The following is a 24,853-nucleotide window of genomic DNA, read 5'->3' as shown; positions in this document are numbered from 1 at the left end:
CCCCTGCATTTGTTCATGTAGCCACAAAAAACGCATTTCTTCTGGCCGACACACAGGCCCTGAAAACATAATTTTCTCTATTTGTATATGAAAATGTATTTATTTTGAAGTTTAGTTAGTGGCACATTTAAATTGCTGACTAGATAATTATTTAATTTACACCCTTTCGGAACCTCCACATATAACGGAGCTCAATCCATTCTGGCTGTGTTGTGAAAATGTTTGTGTTGTAATCCAGATATATCTTCTCTTGAGAGCTCTGTAGCAGGCGGACCTTCACGCCTCTTATACAGCCAGAGTTTCGGTGGTGGGCGGGACCCAAAGCAGAACGGAGCTTTGCGATTGGCTCTTGGCATGCGCTGCTTTTCCACGCGCCCAATCCGCGTCGATCAGTGCTGCCGCGGGCGGAGTTTGGAGGCACGCGCGGTTAATTTTAGTTTGAGTTGGTTGGACAGAGAGGAGGAGGAGGAGGATGGGGATGAAGAGGAGGAGGAGGACAAGGGGGAGGCAACCGCTATCTTTTTTTTCTTCTTCTTCTTTTCTCTTTTTTCCATTTGTACCAACGGGCACAACTGGCTCAGGCTTGTTACAGACCAGTCCAACTTGAATGGCGTTTTATTCGTTTTTCATCTAAGTAGCCTGCATCCTGGACAGTCGATGATTTCTTGGTGTCTAACACTAAACGTTTTGTATACGCGAGTTTGGACGACTTGTGGTGGCTTTTGACATGGAAGAGGGGAAAAAAAATATGTCGACGACTCAATAAACCCACCATGGATAGCCTACAGGTCGTCCTCATCTAAGGAATGGGATTTTGTTCTGCTTAAAGCGACATGGTCGAAGGAGGAAACCCAGAGGTGAGATAGGGGCGAAAACAGTCTAGAAAACAGGCGTTTTGTCCTAGAGAGGTGAGTTATTTAGGAAGACGAGCGACAGAAATAAAGAAGGCTTAAAAATATTAACTGGGACATATGAAGCCAGGAGAGGCGGGATGTGGCATCACCCTCCGCTCTGAGTGAGTGTGGGCAGTGTCGAGCTGTTGGGGACAACCGGTGGTCGCTTCATCCAGCCTCCCACCTTCCCGAAGCTGCTATTTTCCTCCATATGCTCGCCAAATATTTAATAATTTTTCAGTTTTCAAGTGCCTGTCCCTGCTCCTGTCTTTGACTCTTCAAGTCTCGAAATTGGGAAAATAAAAGGGTGAACCTATAAAAAGAAGAAGAAGTGGGGGAGAGAAGGAATAAGGCACCCAAGGAGCCGCCTATATGAAGATGCTGATGTGTGACCGCGGCGTCCAGATGCTCGTGACGACGGTGGGCGCGTTCGCCGCCTTCAGCCTCATGACCATCGCCGTCGGCACGGACTACTGGCTGTACTCGCGCGGGGTCTGCCGCGCGAAGAGCAGCGGCGACAACGACACTAGCCGCAAGAACGAGGAGGTGATGACGCACTCCGGCCTCTGGCGAACCTGCTGTCTGGAAGGTACGTGATCAGTCTAACTGACTGGCTGCTGGCTGGCTGGCTGTCTCGCGGTCCAAGCTGTCTCTCTCTCTCTCTCTCTCTCTCTCTCTCTCTCTCTCTCTCTCTCTCTCTCTCTTTCTCTCTCTCTTTCTGTGTGCGCGTGTGCATGGGCATGTCGGTGCGTTCATGTGCAGCTCTCAGCTCTAGCAGACTCCTTTTCCCGTACATTGCGATACCAGAAGAGAGTCGGTGTTATTTCGTCTTCTCGAACGCGAGCTCAGCCTGTTATCAGGACCTTGGAAATCCCTTCCCGGCAGTTAAAGATGGCTTTCATCAGGACTGAGACAGGAGTGTCATTGGCCAGAAGCATAACTAAAACGGGACGTGGATCTATCTGCATGTTTCTTTTATTTATTTATTTTAAGCTTTCCCTCCTAACAGATCGTTAGCTGCATGACATTGGTGTGAATGGAGCAAACAACTGTTGAACACAGCATACCAACACAGGAAGTTGTAACACATTGCCTTTTATTTTGTATTTCTAAAAGTGTTGGTGTCCTGGAACCGTTGTTTCATTACAACCACATACTTAAATGTATTTTTATTATTTGTTTATTTAATCCAAAGAAGCCAAGTGGAAATAAAACTATACATAATTAAATGCTCAAGAAGAAAATCACAAAGGTTTGACTTGCCTTTAACAGAAACCTAACTATTGTGACATTCTGGTAAATATATCAATTTGTTAAAAAAAAAAAAAAAGACTCCGGTAGAGCTTGAACGGTGATTTCCTATCAGAACCACTTCACTCTCACATATTGACAACAGATCTATGCCTTTCATATCTCCCTCATAGCACTGACAGGATGTCTCCAATGCATATTAAGAATAAAGTTACATTTTTATTTGCTTAAAAAGGTGTTCCACAGGATGGGCAGTAAATCTATTGGACTCTTTTGTAGCTCAACAGGTGAACAGTGAATGCTTGTGGAACAGAAGTCCTGAGTTTTATTCCAGTTTATGCCACTATATCACTATCCATGCCTTCTAAAATGGCTTATAAACGTCTAAAAACCTGATTTAGACAACAAAGAAACTTTCACTTTTAGACCAAATGAATGCACATGGCAGCATAGTTGTCTATAGATATTATCTAGATGCATTATCCAACATGAAATTGTCACTGGGCAAGGACAGCTACATTTACTTAATTGTCAGTGAACAAACAACGTTATAAAAATCAAGAAACACAGCAGATAGACCAAGGAAAAACAGGGAAATGAGCAAAATTCACATTCACAGCCTCACCAGTAAAAACACTAAATCAGAGTAACGTCACAAATCGTCTTCGTACATCAAGCTTCAATGTTATATTTGAAAACAAGACAGTTTTATTGTGTAACTAAATGATGGCTTTAGGGAGTTTTTAATCCGCTTAGCCCTTGCCTTTGGCAGTTTGAATCTTCTGTCAGAGGGTCGGAGCTCAAATTTCTCCTTTTCAGTGGTTGCTCAGGACAGCGGTCAATGTCACAAGCGATTTGAGACAAATCGGGCAGCTTGATGGCAGTGACCTTACTGGCAATTTGTTTTTGTTTCGTAATGAAAGACAGCTGAATCTTGTAATAGAGACAAAAATGAGAGCTGTGTCAAAACTTGGACATGCTCTGCTGTTTTTCTGTTAAACTGATGGACATGACCATTTTCTCAAATTTATACATGTCTTTGTTTTTTGTGAGATTCTGTTGATAGGACAATTATTAGTCATGTTATATTTGTAAAATAGTTTAGAGAAGAACATGAAGGGGACACACCAACCATATGGATAACTCTGGTGAAATTAGACCAAAATAAAAGTAAACAAAATGTAAACATGGTGTTGGCAGTATTATGTTGGGTTCTACTTTTCTTTAGCAGACTGGTTCCAGGATAATCCTGGAAGTAAATGTGGCAAACATTTAAAACTGGGGTGGAGATTCAACTCTGTTGAAGACGACGCTAAACCTGCAGCCAGAGTTACAAAGGACTGGTTTAGATCTAAGCTCATCGGCCCTCTCAAATCAGACCAAAATGTTCCGATGACACATTTTACATCTTTATCTGAAAAAGTATTTTAAAGGCTTTGTGTATTTTTTCTTTTACTTCACAACTATGCTCTGTTTTGCCTTGGTATATCTCATACATTCAGAATAAGATACACCTAGTTGATGGCTTGAAGCTGTAGAAAGACTAACAGGTGCAGGAAGGAAAATCTGATTTACGTCTCTTCAGTAACATTTTCCAGCTCATTGTGGGACTATTCTAAGGCGGTATGAAAGGATATATGTGTCCCCTAGCAAAGGCCCCGGAAAATTTTAGGGGGATGCCCAGAGTCGTCCTGAATGCATCGTTGCTTCGCTTAATTTATAATGAAGTGGTGTTTTCTTGTTGGTTGCATCTCTTGACTCTGACATTTTTTCCTCATTTTTAAACCCGTGGTGTTTCTATACCTTTGATCTGGGATAGATACACTTTTCTTTCAATATATGACAGTTAAAAAAAAAACATCCAAAGTCCGTGAAAAAAAAGTTTGCCTTCTGAGTCAAAAAACTTTTAGAAACCCTAAAGACATAATGATCAAAACCACCTTAAATCAAAAGAAAATCTGCAGGAACAAAGTGCAAAAGAATTTCTGGGTTGTGTATCTTTTTTTTTTTTACTTTAACCTTTTTTTGTCCTGTATTTATGCTTATTTATTGCATTTTCAAACTGCCTGAATTATACTTTTTCATTTACAGCACCACCCCACAAAAAGCAATAATGGACAGGTTGAGATGTTAGAAGTTTCCGAGAAAGAAATCTCCCTAACTTCACAGCTACTTGGTATTTCCCTTCTGTGTTGTGTGCAAATCAAGAATTGTATAAGTCTTTATCCAGCAGAGAAACACACATTTTTCTTTTTAATTTAGTCACAATATTGGTGGTAATCCGTGGTAGATGCTGACTGCATTTTTGTTTTCACGTTCTTCTTGGAGACACGTGACTTTCTTTCGGTTGATGGGGATTTTAAATCTTTCTTTTTTTATTTTACACATCTGACATGAGTTTCATTTTTAAATTTGCTGTGCTTTCTAATTTCGTTCAACTTTAGAATGTCGTTAACACCAACTAACCATTTAGATCTTAGCATGCCATTTAAATAAACTGAGCTGAATTAAGATAACAGCAAAAGATCAAGTGATTGGTTTACATTTTAGAGCAAACAAATTGAACTTTAATAAACTTACTCTAAGGACAGATGTAGTAATTTATCACTTCTTGAGACTCACAGCTAAAATGATTACATTTTTAAGTCCTGCTGCTCTTCTGCAAAATGTTTGATTTTAATATTTTACTATTTGGCATGCTTCTCCAGAGCCATCCCTTTCTTATTAATGCTTGCGTGCATAGATCAGCATGAAAGTCACTGCCAAGCATAACCGCCTCATTCTGGGGGGCAAAGAAGGCTATTATATGGCCAGATGGTGCAGGTACAAAGCTTTAAAGGAACACACTCATTTACATTCACACTGACACACACCTATACACACACATGCATAAATTCAAATGCACATCCTTGTATCTGCATGAATAAATTGAGAAAATTTGGGATATCCCCAAGCCACCATATGAGCATAGCTGAGTTAGAGCTGTGCGGAAAGTTAATTCAATGTCAACACAATGTCAGGCACACACATGCACAGACGCACCAGCGAGAAATGCAGAGAGACATGTAGATGTACATTTGCTCACATTTACACAACTCGCTGCAGAACATTGACCATGCCATGCTACATCTTTAGGCTTTCTATCCCATCGGGGCCACACATCTATTTTTTTCCTCAATATATAAATATATATAAATTTAATTCTATTCTCCTTACGTCTTAAGAGATTGACAATATTGGACTTATGCTCCAAATTTTGACACAAATGATCAATATGTGGTAAAACACATCATGACCACTGGTATCTTTGGTGGAGGTTCTGTGTTGTTGAATTTGATTTGCAACATAAAGTCTTACAGTAATTATTCCTCATATTTGTTTGCTATTCGCTTAGTTAATGCCAGGTGGCAACTTTTCTTTTTTATTTTTTTTATTTTTTTTTTTTTTGGCTTAACAGCTTTGTATAATAAGCATTTCCTAAATCTGCAAAGACGTATTTCTTTAAAAACACCTGAAAAAAAGGCTGTTAGAGGTATTTTTATACCCACAAATAACAAGTATGTTTAGATAATCACTTAGACTTGCAGACATTATTTATCTGGATTTGTTATGTTTAATGGCTGTAAATGTGTGCAGCTATTTTGCCAGGTAACAGCATGTGGTCATTGTGAAATTTCTTGCAGCAGTAAATGGTTGTCTCTGCAGGTGTGCTGAGGTGGTGTGAAAAAAATGAGGGCAAGGGAGACATCATTGGGAGGAGTGGGGGAGGGAGGGGGGGCATGAATGAAGAGAAACTGTAATGTTCATGAATGAAGCAGGGGGAAAGGGGTGGAGAAGGGAAGTGGGTGAAAAGTGATGGATGAGATATGCATGCCCTCAGTTTCTAGTGAACCTCCAGGGGCCACACTGTTCCTAACCTAACGTTTTCTTGTGATGGAGATTAAGAAGAGCTCTAAAAGCAAAGTGATGGATCCATCACCAGTGAAAAGAAAAACAAAATAAAGAAACAGGCAATTAAAAAAATTGAGTGCTTCAGTGTCACCTGACAGCAAGGGGCACTGGCATGAAGATAGAAGAGGAGCAAGGATGGTTTAGTGAGAGATAGATAATAGCTCTTTAAGCTTCATGTGGTGCTGCAGGGATAGTCTGGCGAATTCATTTCATCATTTGCTGGGTAGGAGGTGGAGGGAGATGTGGAAATGTGTATGATCCAGGTAGTTTTAGGAACACTAAAAAACAAAAGGTTTAAATGGCGACCAGACCCATGATCATGACTGAAAGGAAGATGGAAAAAAAACAAAACATAAATGCATAGTTGAAACTAGATTTTTACATTTATAGTAAAAAGAAAAAAAAAATTCTTATTGTCCGACCATGAAATAGAGCAAACACTTCTCGCTTTAGGTCTGTTAATATTACCAAGAAGTATTTGCACTAGCAAACTGCCAGAATACTAAGAGAGTTTTTTCCCCCCTCTACCTTCAAAGTCAGGTGTCGACAAGCACTGAGATTCCTGTGAGATGTAAGCCTCTGTTAGAGTAACTAGCAACATTTTAATCCGAGGCAAATGATTGGATGCATCTCAAGGCAGCAGCTCAGGCTGCCACCAACATACTTAACAAAGAAAGTAAAAATAAAACGCATTACTCTTTTATCATCTTGTAAACATACATAAAATTCTATTGTCCTGAATGTAAAACTGGAAAAGTTTGTAAAATATATTGTTTCTGCTGAATGTGGAATCAATTACAGAGGGCTTGAGAGCGACCTATGGGGAACACCACGTCTAAACGGACTAAAGAAAAAAAAGGAACTGAAAATAAATACCTTTATTAAAAGAAAATGTTAATTTCAACCATGGTAGCACTGTATTTTTAATAGTCTTGGTCAATTCAAGTCAAGTTTCTAATATTGCAATGTTGTAGTGTTGCTGAAAAAAATATGATCTGGATTTAAAATCAAAAAATTGATCCAGATTTATTGTAATATGAGGATCTGTGATGGCTTTTAAGTACTTACGTTGCTTCTGATGTTCTCCCATATTGAAAAGTATTTACATACTGGGATCAAAGTTGTGAAATTCAAAGTGATCAACTGTGTCAGTTTCAGGGTGGGTTGCTATTTCCTTGAATGTAGCTGGGAAATACATTACTTTGTTTTGTTTTTTTAATCAACCGACTGCCAAAGAAATTTCATATTTGTGTGTGCATTCAAGAGGTTAATTAATTGTCAATTTGATCAGAGAATAGGGAAGTTTTAATTTCCATGCAATGTCGAGGGGAATCTTCATCAGTGTAGACAGAGCATATGCACAATGTTGCATGAGATTAAATAATGTTATAATCAGGTCAGGCTGGGATATTTAAATACTAATTTAAACTTTAAATATATTGAAAAAATAACAGCGCAAATTATGATTTAAAGGAATTAACTAAAAAATATGATTTAGTGCTACACTATGAACATTAATCATTCAGCACAGTGAAGGTCAAGCACTGGTGAACAAAATACACCAGTGCAGAGGGACTTCATCTACTCATAGCCTCGGGATATTTTTTGTCTTTGTGGCACCGTAGTTTGGTTTAATAGCATTCTAATTCTCGATTAGCATTTTAGTCAGTGTGGCTCATGACAGTGCCCCCGGCTGCTGGATGAAACAGCGGACATCTTCCCAACTCTGGACTCCCTAAAGAATGTGGGCTCATTCCCACCGTTTGGAAATGTGACATTGTACAACAGCGTAATGTAGACTGGTCCCCAGTTTTATTAACAACTGGAACAAGCATTTATTAATCTGATAGCAGCTCAGAAGAGATGAGGCAGGGGACTTGAATGGAACGAGAGGATGTTTTCTAAATGTTAGGAGAAGAGCCAATGAGAAGAACTGAAACACGAACAGAGAGAGGTTTTTGAGGAAGCCGAAGAGAGGGAGGACCTGCTGTTTGAGAATGAAAAGGGGGAAAGGAGAGAGCAAAGGAAGAGGTGTGCAGCTGAGCAGAACCTTCCCCGTTCTCTTTCATCAGGCATCACCGTGGAAACTAGTCCCCCCCCTCCCCCTCTCCGTCCCGCTCCCCCATTCTTCTTCACCCGCAAAGAGGTAATCAGGGAGAGCGAGAGAGGTAGAGGAGCAGAGAGAAAGTGGCACAGTCACCCAGACTGAGCTGTCAGAGGCACTCTGAGGAAACAAGCGGTCCAATTTGCTCTGCTTTTCGACTTTCTCTTCCTGTCGCTGGCACACTCCCTTCTCGTCTCTTCTCTTATCTGGCTTGTAAAGCCATTTCAATTTTGAGTGCATGTGGCCACACGCTTCCAGCTTTTGTAAAACAAGTCAACTGATTGAGGGCAGCCTGAGTGGGGAAGGTTGTCCTCCTCACAAAAAGACACAGCAATCGCCATTTGTATATTAAAGGTCTCTCAATAAGAACTTACTCTGTTTAGGGTTGCAGACTTCCACACACGTAAGAAGTTGAATAAGTTTGTCAATTTTGTGGCTTTTAAATCTTAATTTGCTTTGCAGAAACCAAGAGTAAACAAAAGCATTTACAGCCACTGATCTGTTTATCAATTTCCAACACAACTATTGGAAACCAGAATGCATCCAATTATGCTATGGAGTGAAAAGCATAAAGGTTTCAACATGTGAAAAAATGAAAATCCAAATGGGTGTGGCGTTCATCTCTAAAGAATGATGCTGCCACCACCGTGTTCCAGAGTGTGGAGGGCCTTTTATGTCTTTCATTAAACGGTAGCCTTATTTTTGAAATTGTTGCATGAAGGCCAGATGGAAATGTATTTGTGGGTTTGCAGTTTTTCCAGCCTTTTGGTTTCCAGGTGATGGATTGAACAGTTCCCCATCCGATGTCAGAATCCTTTGGAGGATTTCAGACAAGCAGCTGTATGAGTTCAAAAAGGCAGCAGCTTGTATCGTATTTCTGACCACTTCACTGACCAGCTCAATCTGACTGTATGCACGATTGCTCCATTGATTTTTCTGCCGTCTTTTGTTTGCCATTTAATACACTGAAGAAATCTGAAACCAGAACAGCCGTTTAACATTTCCAGATATGTCAGTGATGGCTGCCTGGATTCGCAGATAAGCTTACACTGCCCTGTAAGGCAATTCAAACGGTGACTTGTGGCGTTTTAGTCAGCGGCCATCCCAACGGTTTGACTATTCTGCACACACGCTGCTTGTTTGTGAGAGCGAGATAGATCAAGGACGAACATCTGGCACCTCTTGGCTAGCTGGTCGTGGGGGTGTCTCAGCTAACAGTGCTGTTTTTGTTTGTCTCCTTTTTAACCTTGTTTCAAGGCACTATTTTATGAGTTATTTTGGGTGTTTGTTACATCACAAAAAGACTTAGAGTCATAGCTGGTAAAATAAATTAAAAAATGCTCAGCCTCTACAAAAAAATATATAAAAGTTCTTATAAGTAAGTTTGAGATAAAGTGAATTTGTCTGTATTTTATGTCAACAGCTGCGTCTTTGTTTATGTTTGTTAAATGGACATTTTAAGAACATTACGGCAACATTCTTGATTTGTTGGATAGAAGCTGAAAGGAAAGGAAAAATTAAAACAGAGACAACAGCAACATATTAAGAGAAGGTCTTTAGGGGCAACTTTAATGTTCTGCACTATGAAATCTGGCCTATTTATAAGTAAACACTAATAAATGACTAAAAACAACTATTATTATCCATCCATCCATTTTCTAACACCTCTGTCCCTAGTGGGGTCAGGAGGTGCTGGTGTCTATCTCCAGCTAACTTTCCAGGTGAGAGGCGGGGTCACAGGTCGCCAGTCTGTTGCAGACAACTATTATTATTAATTACTAAATACAGTTAATGAACGTTAGAGACTAGACAAATCTGCCTGCTGCTGAGAACGCTTGAATTTAAGTTTGTGACACATCTGACAGATGTACTTTGGTAAAAATGTATTGTTTTTTGTAAAGTGGAAACTTTATAGTGCTGTTTGGATGAGTGGACTTTATACTTTATACACGGGGTGGGCCATAAGTTTCCTTACAAAGGAGAATGTAAAATGTATATTTTATTTGTATTTCAGATTCCCAAGAAGATGCGTTTGACAAAAGAGCAAAGACTTGAAATTATACTGATGACTGGATCGGGACGCGGTTCGCATGGTTGCACAAAACTTTAACAGAAAACATGGAACGAGCATCACATGCGACACTGTGGGAAAACCTATTTGCAAGTTTCAGAGAACTGGAAATGTTGCAGATCAACCACGTAGTGGTCCAAGTCGTGCAGCGATTACACAGAGTCCCACAAAAATAAAAACTGTCGTCCAATATTAAATGTACATTTTTTTCTATGTATGAAAACTTATGGCCAACCCTGTGTCGTCGACAATAATGGTGTCCAAATCCGGTCATCAGGTCCTGGTGTCTTGTATGTTTTAGATCAACTATTGTATGTTGTGTATGGGCATAATCTCTGCCTATTATGACTTTCTGCAGAGATTTTTCTAGCAACAAGTGTTCTTGATCGATGTAGGTTGAACTCAGGGAACATATAAAACATGAAGACTGTCACTGGATAACATCCTTCTAATAGTCTGATGAGTAATGTTATCTAGCTCAATTGTAGACATCAGTCCCAGCTTGAGGTCTTTGTAGTTTGTTCCACTGCTACCTGTAGTCATTTGAGAAAACATTTCAAGTTATCTTGATCTTGGTATGTAACTGTGTACAATAAAATAATTATTTGGAGATTATTTCGGTTATCAGAGATGCCAAAGGTTGCAAAGAGAGATTAAAGTACACATGAACAAGTGAGGAAAATGTGAATTTATCTCAACTAATGTGGGAAATTGCCTTTGCTTGTTTTGCTTACTTTATGTAGCCCCAGTCCTGACGTGCGACAGAATGCTATTGGTTAGATTCTACATGTTACATGTCGATTTCCCAAACAATTCAAGTTGCTTACTCACCTGCATATCAGTGTGTGGATGGATGTGGCTGAGACGAAAGTTATGTCAGTCTCAGCAGAAATCTCCATCATAGAACCAGTTCACTTTTCCACAACCTAAGTAAACATTAAGTCAGTCTAAGCATCTCATCCAGCAAACATTAGGCCCTCCGGCTGTTTCTCTGTGAATTATTGTGGAGGACTGCTGTTCAGGGAGACAGTTTAACTTTACAGATTACTTTTGATCTCAGTATCCTTGCAAACAGAAGCCCTATTATCATTAGCTTAATTTATTGACACGTTAAAAACAAACTGAGGATGACTTTATGAGCGTTTCACAATACCGGCCAGCTGATCTCTGTAGAAAGAGTTAGTCTATCAGTGTGAGAGCCAGAACTTGAAAGAACTGGGTCACTTGTGTAGGAAAAGCCAGAAAACTTTGAAGAGCCTTAATGGTTTTTGGATTTGGTTTTAAATAGTCTAGCACAACTTCTTGAAGAGCGAGGGAGGGAATCTTAGCCAACTGGGTTTGACAACTTGAGAGACCTAAGAGCTTTGAGTGTGAGTTCACAAACTGGTACGTGTGCATGTAGCGAACGGCTGCAGAAAGCACAGGAAATGAGCCCGAAAGGGAGAAAATGCAAAGTCAGAGCAAGTGATGACATGTGGGAGACAAAACATATAAAGGAGTCCCCTCATCTGTCCTGAAAGGGGCAAATTTGTGCATCAGTTTTAATGATTTTATTCATCTATTGAAAGTAAAATGGAGATGGCCCTTCAGAAAAAAGTTGAATGCTGATTTTAATATCTTAACCTCACATACTAAGTGAGACCGAACTGAGAGGTTTTACTTTCACAAGCCAATTTAAGTGCCTCACTGTTTTTTCACACTTCCAAATAACTGATTTGATCTTGATAAATTTCTTAGAAAAGTAGGACAAATTAGATGAGAGACGTTAAAACGCTTGAATCTTTCCCAACACATTTCATCCGGTTTTATCTGCCGGTTTTAGTCTCTCCTGCTATCTGTGTTTGCATGCAGAACTGTTTAGCGGTCAAAAGGAATTTGACAGGTTATGACACTTGATGTAAATCTATGTGACAACAGCTGACTCACTTGCTGATAAAGCATTCGGAGATTGCTCAACAAAAACATATTAGGGAGCCGACAAATACGTGACTCATACGTACCTACGCAGATCTTGCTTTCTCAACAAGAGAGGAAGGGATTTGACAGACAGCAATGCTGGGTGTTTTTCTTTTCTTTTTCTTTTTCTGTCTTTAACATTTTGTTTTTGTAGGGATGTTTGTGGTGTAACACACCTAGCACAAAACAAATGAACCTTTCAGCAAGCCAGAGCTGGATAAACTTATAAACTTTCAAAATCAATTGGTTGTGGAGAATGCTGACTGCAGGATAAAAACACAGAGAACCGTTTTTTTTTTGTTTTTTTTTTATTTTTATTTTTTTTATTTTTCTGTGTTAGATCATCTTTGTTTTGCTCTCACCTCACAGTACAATTTACATTTCTATCAATTTTTAAAAACGTACCGTACAAAGGCATTTTTTTTATGGTAAGTTGAAGTTAAAGTTGTTCTGGTCACAAATGAAAGTGTTGGTGTTAAGTTTAAATGGGCTTCATATACAAGCAAACACTAAAGCGCTCTTACTTAAATGATCCAGATGGCCTTTTACTGATCAAGGGTGAATGATACCTGAACAGTGCAATGTGCTGAGTGGTGTCAGGTGTCCTGTTTTATGCTCACATGGGGGTTTCCCCATGGATTTATACTGAGACTACTTTTATTTTCATTGCATATTGATCATTTTCCTTAGGCCTTCGTAGATGTTGACTTACAATTAGCAGCATTTAGCTGCTGGATTGAGATTCACCGACTCTCACTGAAGAACAGAAATCAGTTTTAGATGACTTGAGCTTTGTGACATGGTACGTTATCCTGCTGAAAGAAACAAGCAGAAAAAAGGAATAGACGTGGTCATCAAGAAGGCTGCCGCGTTTAAACAATGCTCAGTTTATGCTACGGGTCCCAGTGTGACAAGATGGATGCATTCTATGAAATCAATGCTGCCGCTAAAATTTGTACTAAGCAAAGTTTCTCCAGTCCTTTTTTTTATTATTATTATTAGTATTTTTGGTGAGCCTAGGTGAATTGTGGCTTCACTTTCTGTTTTTTAGCTGAAAGGGATGGCACCACAATTCTGAAATTTCCGTACAGCAATTGTTTTTTTTCACACTTCCAGTTGCCTAAATGCACCCTCTCATTCGCTGCCAATTAGTGGCTGCTAAAATCCTTCAGATTACACGCAGCTGGACAGGTGTACTTAATGAAGCGACCAGTCGGCTCATGTGTGTGTGCTTCATCCATATTTAGTTGTGTTTGGGTGTTCTGTATCCAGTGCGTCAAAAACATTTGATGAAAATGTGTTATTTTAAAAGGCAGGAGTAATTAATAATAATAAAGTTCCCTGACACCTGGCAGGTCTGACGGATGAGCTCTTCCACCCTACTACTACCAATTACATATTCATACATCCCTACGATATATAAACAGTATTTATGTTCACTTAGGTGCCATAAAAGAATGAATTTAAGTGTGCAGATCATTTGTGTTCAATCAACTCTAAATCAACTCCCAACTCTCAGTTGGAGGTTTGCGCTCCAATTTAGAGAAACTGCTGTTGTCTGCACATTAGATGACGCTGCTTAAACCAAGTGGTTACTTGAAATGCAGTTTGTCATTTAATGTGTAAAGAAGCAGTTCTTTTAAGAGCTTCTAAAATTGTTGCTCACCTCAGGTGTAGTAAACCACACTCCACTGACTCCATTATGTCATTATTTATTAACTACCAACCCAAAACCCCAGATATGTGCTCTGAATAGGTAACTAAAGTCAGTCTGGCCATTCTTTCACCTTAAAATGTCAATTTTTCTCCAGTGCTCTGACAGTCATTGGATAATTTTCACTTCTTTGCTGTAGCATTCTTCTGGAAACCCAACAGAAATGGTTGTTTTCATCCACCAGGATCAAACAGAGGGACACTAATAAATTATTTTTTTCCTCCCCAAGTCCCATTTAATTTATTATTGATTAATGGTAAACTTGCAACCACCACCAAAGAGGAAAGTTTGCAGTCATCTGCTAGACAAAGAGCTCCAGCTATTCAGAATTAAAATATCCAAACTTTGAGGACCATCGATACACTTAACTCTTTCAGCTGAGCAGAAGTCAAGTGCTTTTATTGTGAAAATGCTTAAAGATGTAATGTCAAACATTATTCTTTAAAAATAACCGGAATTACCGGATTTCTCAATATGCCAACTTTTGCCCAGAAATCCTTTTTTTTTTTTTTTTGTGGTCAAATCTTTTCTTATTTTTTTTCATCATTAGTTCCCTGAAGTTATGTTAAAGTTAGCTGACTCTCGAGTGATGAACTTACTCTCTATTAAAAGCAATTTCCATTTTTTTAAATAAACTATTCTTTATCAGTCCAATTATTTTCTGCTGTTTCGACTATATCCCCACTCTCACTGTCTATCCTAAAACAGTGGGGGTGTTTTTTTTGTTTGTTTTTTTTTTAGTATACTTTGGAAACTTAAAAAAAAATCTCCTTCTCCTGGTACCACATCACCATCATACAGAACAGAGAGCAAAGAAGAGGGAAGGAGGGACTGGAAATCAGCTTTAAGTATATGTAGCCATGGCAACCACTTCATTTGGAATGTAAGTATACAGCAAGACCTTTAGTCTGTAGATGTGAATATCGTTTGAAACGTTCCTCTGAGATCATGGGTCGCTGCACTTTAAACAGAAGAGAAGGGGGGAAAAAAACGCTAATGAAAAGATGAAAGAGCTGTGAATTAGGAGCGGCACTACGCAGACGCTTGTATTCAGATGCGGGAGCGAATGGCGCATCCATTAATGTCTAGCTAAACAGACCTTGATTCCTGTGAAAAAGTTATTTCTCTTCAAATCGAGTTCTGAAAAGAGTCGGAGGTTACTTTCTAATCCTTAAGTGCGAGAGCTGGGATGAATCAATTTGTGAATATTTTTTCTGAGTGTGGGCACCAGGTCCTCTTCAAGTGCAAAAAAGCCATTAGGTTTAGTCATTCATTTGTTCATCGCCAGCCTCTATTCCCTCTTTTCTCTCTGATTCCCCTGTGCCATTTTACCATCAAGCCTCTTTCAGCCAGCCCTTCCTCTTTCTCTCTCTCTCTCTCTTTCTCTCTTCATCTCTCTGTCGGCTTCATCCTTCCTCCATCCCACTCTCTTTCATTGCCCCTGTGGTGTTGACCATGTGTGAATGGGGCTGAATGATGGGTGGGAGGATGCACGCCAGAGGTAGTTACACATCTGCACGGCACATAAAAACACACTTCCAGAGGCGCCCACACACACACACACACGCACGCGCGCACACACACACGCACACACACACACACCAGGAACACTGGTGGATGCGTGCAAAGGATTGGGGATGAGGATGAGTCACTCCGCGCGACACATGGCGTGCTCGCAGGAGACTGCATCCGATTTAATACGACACAAACAGACACACACACACAGAGAGAGAGAGAGAGAGAGAGAAATGTAGCCACAGAAGACTTTAACTTACACGCGTAATTGATGATGGTCATGCATCATGTTAACGAGCTTGGTTTTCCATTCCTGACGTCTGTTAAGTGACTGTATGTTTTTGTCCTTAATGTGGTAACTTTGTGTTTGGGCGTGTGTGTGTGTGTGTGTGTGTGTGTGTGTGTGTGCGCCAGCGTTCTTGGTCTGATGAGGCTTTTCATTAGTGTTTCCTGTAAACAGCCTGATTGCTCCAGCTTTGTCTTCTGTCATCTGCCGTTTCTCTGCCTCGATTGTCCCCGTGTTGTGTGTTTTTGGTTTTTTTTGTTTGTTTGTTTTTTTTCCTCCTCTAGTTTTTATTAGAGTTGACAATTCTGGCTGACCTCACAATTTTCTTCCGATGATGACTTTCAGGTCATGTTTTTAATTATTTTTAGCTTCATCTCAACGCACGATGTACCCTCACCAAACCATACAATAAGACCACATAGTTATATGAGCTGCTCCTCTCTAGCAGAATGTTTTGTAAGGTTGAAGCCCGAATTTAAACTAATTCCTAAGTGATGCCCGCACCGACATATATGTGACAATTGACTAAACTAGTGTATAAAGTGCTATAAACGTCAACGTATTTGATCAGAATTTAGTTTGATTGAGTGGCAAACCAAAAGAAGAAGAAGAAGGCGACATGCTTTCAACATTTCTTACATTAAAAATCTGAAAGCTGTAGCATGTATTTTTATTCAGCTCTGCTTGGTCAATACTTTGGAGAGTAGAACTGCTTTTAGTTACAATTACAGCTGCAAGACTTTCATTATTTTTCCCATTAAAACTCTCTGATTGAAAGTGACGTGTTTCCAGTTTTCAAGTCTTCCCAAAAATTCTCAATTTTCTTCCAGTATTTTAGCTCCATCCAGCTTCCCATTTACTTTTACCTGCACTCCTCTAATAACTCGAGGAAAACATGATCCGGCCAGCACCATGTTTCATCACAGGGCTGTGCTCAGTGTGCTGTGTCTGTAAGTTTTATTTTGATCTCATCTGATCAAAATAAGTTTGTTGGTTTTTCTTATTGATCCTCCCCTTAGGTGGACGACCATTTCTTGAAAATGAACAGAGCTCTTGGACATTACCGAAGCTTAGAATAGTTTTTATAACCTAACCCTTCATGACTTTGCTTCCTCTTTACTCTCTAAAAATGTTTTATGTCGCATCAAATATTACAGGCATAGAGAGCCCAAATTGATGGCACTTGTAGTCCAAACACTTGTTTGGGATGTGAAAACTGCATGAAGCAATAAGCGATAAATTTATGATTTGTTGCGCATCCCAAAAGGGACACTTTATTTTTGGGCTTAAAGATTAATAAGTATCTTTTTCTGCTTGAAACTTGGCCTAGACAAAGTGAGAGGTTGTTTGCTTCATTTCATAGTCTGACATAACCATGTGACCATGCACAGTAACGCAAAGTGAACCTCATAGCAAATTGTAAGTACAGATTGACACTCCTGTGTTGCTGCTACAAGGCCAGTAGATGTGTTTTTTATGTGTAGATACCTGATGGTGAGGAATCACACTCAGACTACATTTAGCTGGAGCTCATTTTTATTCATCAACAATTTACTTTCACAATTAGCTAAAAAAAAAATAAAAATAAAAAAATCAAATAAAAATACCACATCTCACTCTTGCCAAAGCTGATCTCGTACTTGTGCTTGCAATCAAGGAAGCTGTCACTGTTTTATGACGAAACGTCGATCCGAACTGACTCGTGTTGTTTTCTGCAGGAACATTCAGAGGTGTATGTAAGAAGATTGATCACTTTCCAGAGGATGCGGACTACGAGGCGGATGCTGCTGAATACCTCCTACGTGAGTAACCACTCCTGACTTCACCGCAATAATGCAGCTCCATTACTTTCTTGCACTTGTTTTATCAGATGTGAAACAAAAACTGAGAAGGATTTAGATACAGGAACTCCACGTAATCCATTTTGCACCAGTTTTTCCTATCATGCCTTACTAAACGGATTTATCTCTATATTCTGTAGGTGAATCAGTAAGACACTGATCACTGGTGACCGCTGTGTGCAAGTGTTTGCCTTTTGACATAAAGTAAAACATGCATCCTCTCAAGAAATGTGGACGAGACGCAGACACGTTTTAAGAAGTAGTGAGATTTTACGTTTGATTGGAATATGCATATTTAGAGGAGAATTCCTAGATCAGAAATAATTAATGTTAACAAAAACTGGAAAAATAATGCAATCAATGTCATTTATTTTATTTATTCTTGGGTTTTTATGTATTATTATCTTGAAAAGCACCTCATGATGTGTGAGCCTGTTTGACTTCCAAAGGCCTTGAGAACCTTGACAAACTATATGCCACCATTAACTCTTTAGCACATTTTAAATTAAAATCGTTTCAACTCTGAAAGTAAACAGACCCTTGGACCAGTCAGCAGACTGATCATTTTTAAGATATAACACAAATTCAACCTTCTTTTGTGTTTTTTTTTTTTCCCACACCTTAATTCCTACCAAACCAGTGAGATGAGCAAAAGACTAAATGATTTGAATCTTGTCTATAGCAGGTGTAATAGTTGGTCCGCCTCCTGCTTCTTGTCTCTTTCAGAATATAACAATTATGAGGCTTTCTGAGGTAAAAAAATAAAAATGCTTTGCTAAGTCATTTACCTTTACATTTATAAACTTCTGGGTATTTAACAGAAGAAATAGTCAAACCTTCCCCCAGACTCAACCCCTAAATATCTACTAGAGATTCTCCATGTCCATTTTTAAAACACCAAATGAGATGTGCAATCTTTACTAAAATAGAGCCTCAGTCTTTACACTGGAGTCCCAGGATCTATGTAGTGATGTGGAAGCATGTGATGTGTTTCACAGCTATCATGAAATAGCAGAAAGCACAAACAAAAAGAAAAGAAAAGACAAAAAAAAGGGATTCAGCCTGAGTCTTGTTTTCAATGCTCCACTAACCAAAGAGCAACATCCCCCCGAGGCAGCCAATTAGCCCACAGGACTCAGAGTGGATTAGCCAATAAGAAGCTGGGACCTAGTGACCAGCATTACATACAGCCCAGGGTTGTGGGCCACATAGGCGGGGCTTGTTTGCTGTTATTCCAGAGGTCAATAATGCTGAAAATAATGATAAAATCCTTTAAATAAATGTTTAAAAATCTAAATGTTCTTTGAAACTCGATGACTCCGACACAAGTACACAGGAGATGCACATGCACGTCGGAACGATTCCCACATAACAAATTGTCTGCAGCCGTCCTTCACTGTGAACACGTCGAGCGCACATACGGGGGCTTGAAATTTTCACCCCTGCTGCAGCCTCACTTTCATATTCATCTTCTCTGTTGTTCCATTATTTCAGTGTGCATATGTCAGTGCGACTCTCCATCTGTCTGAGTTTTTGGCCATCTTTTCCCTCCCCATCCATCTCTCTCTCTCTCTCTCTCTCTCTCTCTCTCTCTCTCTCTCGCCTCCTCTCTGGTTGCGAGGCCTCCGAATGCATCAACATGTTCTGAATTCAGGCGCAGTCGAGCGCGCATCGACATACTGCAACATGTGTGTCTTGAGTGCATGCTCTAAGTGGTGCAGTTTCCGAGCACAGCGAATTTAAACTGAGTCTATGACCGTTATGTTCGAATGCAGACAGTGGTATTGTTCTGAGAGGGGAGTTCAACTCCTTAAAGGAAAGAATGATGACAATCAACAGTACTGTACTTAAAGGGTATATATTTTTATATATACATAGAAATTTTCCCCAAGTTTTTCTTTTCAGTTGTGCAAAAGAAGGATAAAACGGAAACACATGGCAGTGAAGAGAGACCACGCCGTGTATCGTCAAGCTAGGGCTGCAACAGTTAATCAGATTAATCATGATCGATTTGTTCTTGAAGTAGTTGTTAATTAATTTGGTAAATAATTAATCGCTAATTAGAGTACACAGACTCAAAAAAAAAAAAAAAAGCAATTTGATGAAACAGCAACATATTCAGAGCCACAACTGGACAAAAAATATGTACATTTTACATTTAAGATTAAAAAGAGAAGCTTCTTTGTCTGTAAATATGTCTTACCCAGAACTCCTGAAGTGGCATAGCTTCAGCTTGTTCAAATATTGTAAAAAGATTAAGCACATGTAATTAAGCTCCAATTATTAATCAGTTAATCCCCAAAAAAATCAACAGATTAGCCCTACACTGTATTGATGTTGAGTCAAGCAGAAAGGACTGAGCTTTTCAAATGTTGATGTTTGTTTTTCAGCTGCAGATGCTGCCGTTGCTACAAATGTTCAAAAGTAGACTACAGGATTGCTGTGTCACTGCATTCTAGGCAACAACATTATTTCCTTTTCTAAAAACAAATTGAATTTGGTGTTTATTTGTCATTTTTAATGTACTTCTAATATTATGGAACAAACTTAAATGTTAAATGAAAAATTTGCAGAAAGTGCCAGTTTTTGTTTTTTTTTACTGTTTAATCAATTGCCAGGATATTAAATAGAATAATCAATTATTAAAATAAGAGTTTACTAAAAAAAAATAATAATTGTGCAGCTTGAATATGTTGATGTATGTTTTAAATATAAACTCCACGTTACAAGCCATCTGCAATTTGTTCAAATCAGGTCAAAATAAACATGATTTCAAGTCGAATATTTTCTTGTGTGTGTGTGTGTGTGTGTGTGTGTGAGTCAATCCTTCTTCCTGCTTCCTCTGCGCATGCAGGTGCCGTTCGCGCCTCCAGTATCTTCCCCATCATGAGTGTTGGTCTGTTGTTCCTGGGGGGTCTTTGTGTGGCTGCCAGTGAGTTTTACCGGAGCAGACACAATGTCATCCTCAGCGCAGGAATCTTCTTCGTATCTGCAGGTTAGTCATCACTGTGCGCCTGCCTCTGCTTGCTACAGTCAGTGTCCTCGCTCCTCTTCGCAGTGTAGCGTTTACCTGTCATCTGTGGCGTGGTGCAAGGAGATAAAAGCAGGATAGCGTTGTTGAAGGACACATTTCACCAACTGTGCCCCACTGTTTAACAGTCACAGGATGTCCATGGTTGTAAATGCGACATGTTGCCCTTTCTGACAGGTAATTTCACACTTCATGCTTGATCCCGCCAGCACATGCTACATCAGGTTTTGTGAAAAGCGTCTCAGCTACAGCGCTAAGAATAAAATAACTGACCCAAATTAATGACTTCTTCAACACTCTCAAACCGAGAGTTACCTCTGTTATTAGAAAACCTTATATTTGTATATTTCTCTGGGTTATTTACAGTCAACAAGATCAGATCACAGAAAAAATTGAATCAAGACCTACGATATTAATCAAACTGGTTCTGGTTTACAAATAACTAGGAATTTTATTCTACTGCTAAAGGGTAAATTTAAGTTTTATGACGAATATCTAACATCTGTTAGCACTGTATCTGTCTCTGAAAGGCCTTTTGAAGAAGGTTTTATTGCCTAATTCTGAGATCTAACACCTGCTGTACTCTGAGAGGAGAAACACTTAAAATCAATTCTTCCACCAGCCTTCAGCTCCACCATAGAACTGAAACGAGGGACTTATTTTGGTCAAATATGCGCCGTACAGCTGTGACGGAACCTGCTTCCACCTTCTACGTGCCTGCATTTGGGTTTTGTTAAACACTCCTGGTTAATTAAGAGCGGGCACCTCCAATGCATGTCATTTTGAGTCATGTTGGCGTCATAAACTTCAATGTTCTGTTTATTATCGTGAAATAAAGTCTGTCCTGTAAGCACGTTTTCCTCTCCGTGTGTTTCTTCCAGGTCTCAGCAACATTATTGGAATTATTGTCTACATCTCAGCCAATTCTGGGGATCCAGGTCAGAGTGACAGCAAGAAGTCCTATTCGTACGGCTGGTCCTTCTACTTTGGCGCCCTCTCCTTCATAATGGCGGAAATGGTGGGCGTGCTGGCGGTGCACATGTTCATCGAGAAGCACCGCAAGCTGCGCGCCAAGTCCCGCACCGAGCTCATAAAGAAGTCCGCCTTCAGCCGCATCCCCTCCTACCGCTACCGATTCCGCCGCCGCTCCAGCATGCGCTCCTCCGAGGCCCCGAGCCGAGACGCGTCGCCGCTGGGGAAGGGCGGCTACACGGGGCCGGCCGCCTCCGAGATGCCCATGTACACGCTGAACCCGAGAGAAGCGGGCAATGCGGGCGGCAAAGCGGGTAGCGGCATGGGTGGGCTGCTCAACTCGGAGAGGGATTTCCTCCAGAGCAGCACTCTCACTAAAGACTACAACAAGGACCCCAACCGCAGGACCACACCAGTCTGAGGGAATCTGGCTGTAGATATCACCGAATCAGTGTCAAAGAGGAAGAGGAGGAGGAGGAGGAGGAGGAGGAGGAGGAGGAGGAGGAGGGAGGAGAAATCCAGTGGAATTCCAAGCAAACAAACGGGAATATGAAGGGTTGTGGGATTGGGAAGGGGTGTGATTAACCCTGACTGTGAACTGTGAAATGTTTAGCCTTTGAACTGTGAATCCTTTGCGCTCTGAGAGTTTCTTAGTGTGTAGCAAGCAGGGTGGGTTTTGATGGAGAAGTTCTTCCCAACATTCATGTGCGCCTGAAACACCTTAAAATTACATCTGTAGCCGCTTATAAATGACAGCTGTATCAATTTAGGTTCATGATTTTCATGCTCCTAAACTGACTCTCTGACATTTTTAAGGGGAAGAGAAGAAGACATACAGAGTTGTTGTTTGGAACAACTTCTCCTGACAAATCACAACTAATGTGAAATTGATAAAAAGACAGAAGAGAAGAGAAAACGTGTGATCTTTGATCTTCACACCTCTCTCCTCCTGTCCTTTTGGGTAACAGTAGAGCTGGAGGGGAACAGTTAACTTTCTAAATATGACATTAAATAGTAAGAAAGTTAAACTTATCACAAGGCTTAATTCAGTTTTGGATCGGCTGAGTTCAGAAGAGAAAAGAAAATCTGTGCCATTGACATTTGTTGAAGTGATTATTTCTACATTTGTTTACTTGTTTCATATGAACTGGCTTCAAACTGAGCTGAAACTGAATTGAGCTGACTCCGTGATTCCTAGATTTGCCCGATCAGCTGCTGGAGAGTGAGCAGAAAAGGTGACTCAACAAATCTTGACGTTCGATCCGTTGGTGCTTCCTCTCAGCTGTGTTTTTTCTGCCACTTCTTGAGTTTTTGGTTGGGTTTTTTTTTTTTTGTACCTGGAAAAAAAAAAACTCCAGACGACCAGATAGCTGTCTGTCTGCCTTCACAAATCACCTTTCGCCTTCCATGTCTTTCCGTGTGGCCCCATACTTCACCTCGCTGACACCCTCCTCTCACCCTATCTTCCCTGTACTTAAAGCCACAGTAGATTTAGCTTTTGTCTTCCTTGTAGAGTAGTTAGGTTTTATTATTTCAGGGTAACGTGAGGGATGGAGTCGGTGTAAGGGAGACCGCTGAGCTGTGAAGTATACATTAAGGCAGTGCCAAAACAAAAACAAACAACAACAAAAAAAAATGCACATACCGAAATAGAAAAGGACCTTTTGTGTCTGCCCGCTACCTCTCCTGTCAATAGTTTTAATTCAACATGACGTTGTTTCTGCTAGAGCAACTGTAAAAGCTTCAGCTGCATAAGTGAAAAGAGACAGAAATGCTCCTTTAATTGAATCCAATGGAGTGTCTTGTATAATAGGAGTTAAAATGTATCCATCTGTGATTGCAGTAGCATGATCTCGCGCTGCAAAATTTCTGAGAACCCAACCTTTAATTTTCATATATTTATTCAGTTGGTGGAAAATTTATGCTATTATTATTATTTTTGATAAAATTGTTAATTGCTCTCCACAGTATCTGTGAGGATGTGGGTCTGTTTTTCTTCCAAACGACCTGGGCATCTCGTAAGAGTGCATTGCACCATGAACAGAAAAATCTGCAGAAAGTTTGACTTTCTAAAAAAAATTTTTTTACTAGATTATGCTACTGCGGTTAGAGATGAATTTTATTTTAAGGTTTTTCTTTTTCTTTTTAAATTAATACTTTTGCTGGGGTTTGCCCATCGGTGAGGCCGGATCTGAACAGACGTAATCCGTCGCAACATCCAAAAACCGCGCTGCTTTCATTTCAACATTTATTTAACATTTCATTTAAACATGCTGTTTTAGTAATAGTGTTTGCAAAGGACTGTAATTATTCTACATCCCAGCATTTTGTGAAACGTAATTTTAAATCATTCCCGAAGACTTCTGAGAGAATCTATAAGTAGCATTTAAAAGCAAATTTGACAGTTTAGTTATAGAAAATACAAAGACTGCAGCTTAATTTCATCTAGAATATGTCAGTGCTCAGTTATCCGCAGCCGTGTGAGGATTGTGTTAAAAAAATGTTTAATAATGCCGACTAACTGATTTAAAAAAAAAAAGGTGTCTGTGCCAGTGAGACTTTATCAAGTCCTTAAAAAGAACAAGAAGATATATATTGCCTCTAAGTCTTCTAGCATTTACTAATTTGTCTGTACAGTTATTGAAAAAGAAGCCATAAAATAATTGGGAAGGATCTGGGAAGAGAAAGAGAGTTGTTTAGACAGATCATACAGCGCTGTGTTAAAAAAGTATCCCACTCACAGATTTATTATTATTATTATTATTATTATTATTATTATTATTATTTTATGTCTGAAATTAACTTGAGTAAATACAAAAGGCAGTTTTCAGATGATCCCCTCTGGTGGTAGTGTGATGGTCTGGGACGGCTTTACCTGTTGCTTCATCTGAACCGATTCGAAACATATCCACTTATAAGTCACTCAATAAAAAGAGAGGGCTTGCACTGTCCTCGTCAAGGTTCATACTTACATCCTGTTGGGATGCTTAAGCAGGCCGTTCATTTCTGAAAAAGGAAAAAAAAAAAAAAAAAACCCTGCAGTGCGACTGATTTGCGTCTCTTCTGAGGCCTTGATGGCAGCTGTTGTAACTTAATAATTTATAGTCAGGAATGAAAGAATATGTTGAAAATCTCTTTTTGTATTAATGCAGGCTATCGCTGTCTAGAAATAAGACTCGTTGAGTGATTGGGAACATCACCCTTACAAAAAAATCACATGAAAATCACATGTGACTTTCACATGTGATCACATGTGGTTCACACAAAT

At 39.7% G+C, this 24,853-nt stretch overlaps 1 protein-coding gene across 1 annotated transcript; it reads left to right on the top strand.

The window, feature by feature from the left end:
• The first annotated feature begins 484 nt into the window (after nt 1-484).
• Nucleotides 485-24,853, top strand: cacng3b (calcium channel, voltage-dependent, gamma subunit 3b). Its single transcript, XM_044100820.1, has 4 exons — nt 485-1,482; nt 17,460-17,543; nt 20,437-20,577; nt 21,495-24,853. The coding sequence occupies exons 1-4, from the start codon at nt 1,266-1,268 to the stop codon at nt 22,004-22,006; spliced, it is 954 nt and encodes a 317-aa protein (XP_043956755.1). The 5' UTR covers nt 485-1,265; the 3' UTR covers nt 22,007-24,853.

Source organism: Gambusia affinis, linkage group LG19 (assembly GCF_019740435.1).
Source record: "Gambusia affinis linkage group LG19, SWU_Gaff_1.0, whole genome shotgun sequence".
Lineage (NCBI taxonomy): Eukaryota > Metazoa > Chordata > Actinopteri > Cyprinodontiformes > Poeciliidae > Gambusia > Gambusia affinis.
The sequence above is the reverse complement of the archived record's forward strand: the minus strand, read 5'-3'. Positions and strand labels throughout refer to the sequence as shown.

Excerpts from the sequence above, each read along its gene's own strand:
- cacng3b (XM_044100820.1), top strand. The coding sequence starts at position 1,266 with ATGAAGATGCTGATGTGTGACCGCGGCGTCCAGATGCTCGTGACGACG. Across the intron at positions 1,483-17,459 it reads GCGAACCTGCTGTCTGGAAG|GAACATTCAGAGGTGTATGT; the intron begins GTACGTGATCAG and ends TGTTTTCTGCAG. Across the intron at positions 17,544-20,436 it reads TGCTGCTGAATACCTCCTAC|GTGCCGTTCGCGCCTCCAGT; the intron begins GTGAGTAACCAC and ends CTGCGCATGCAG.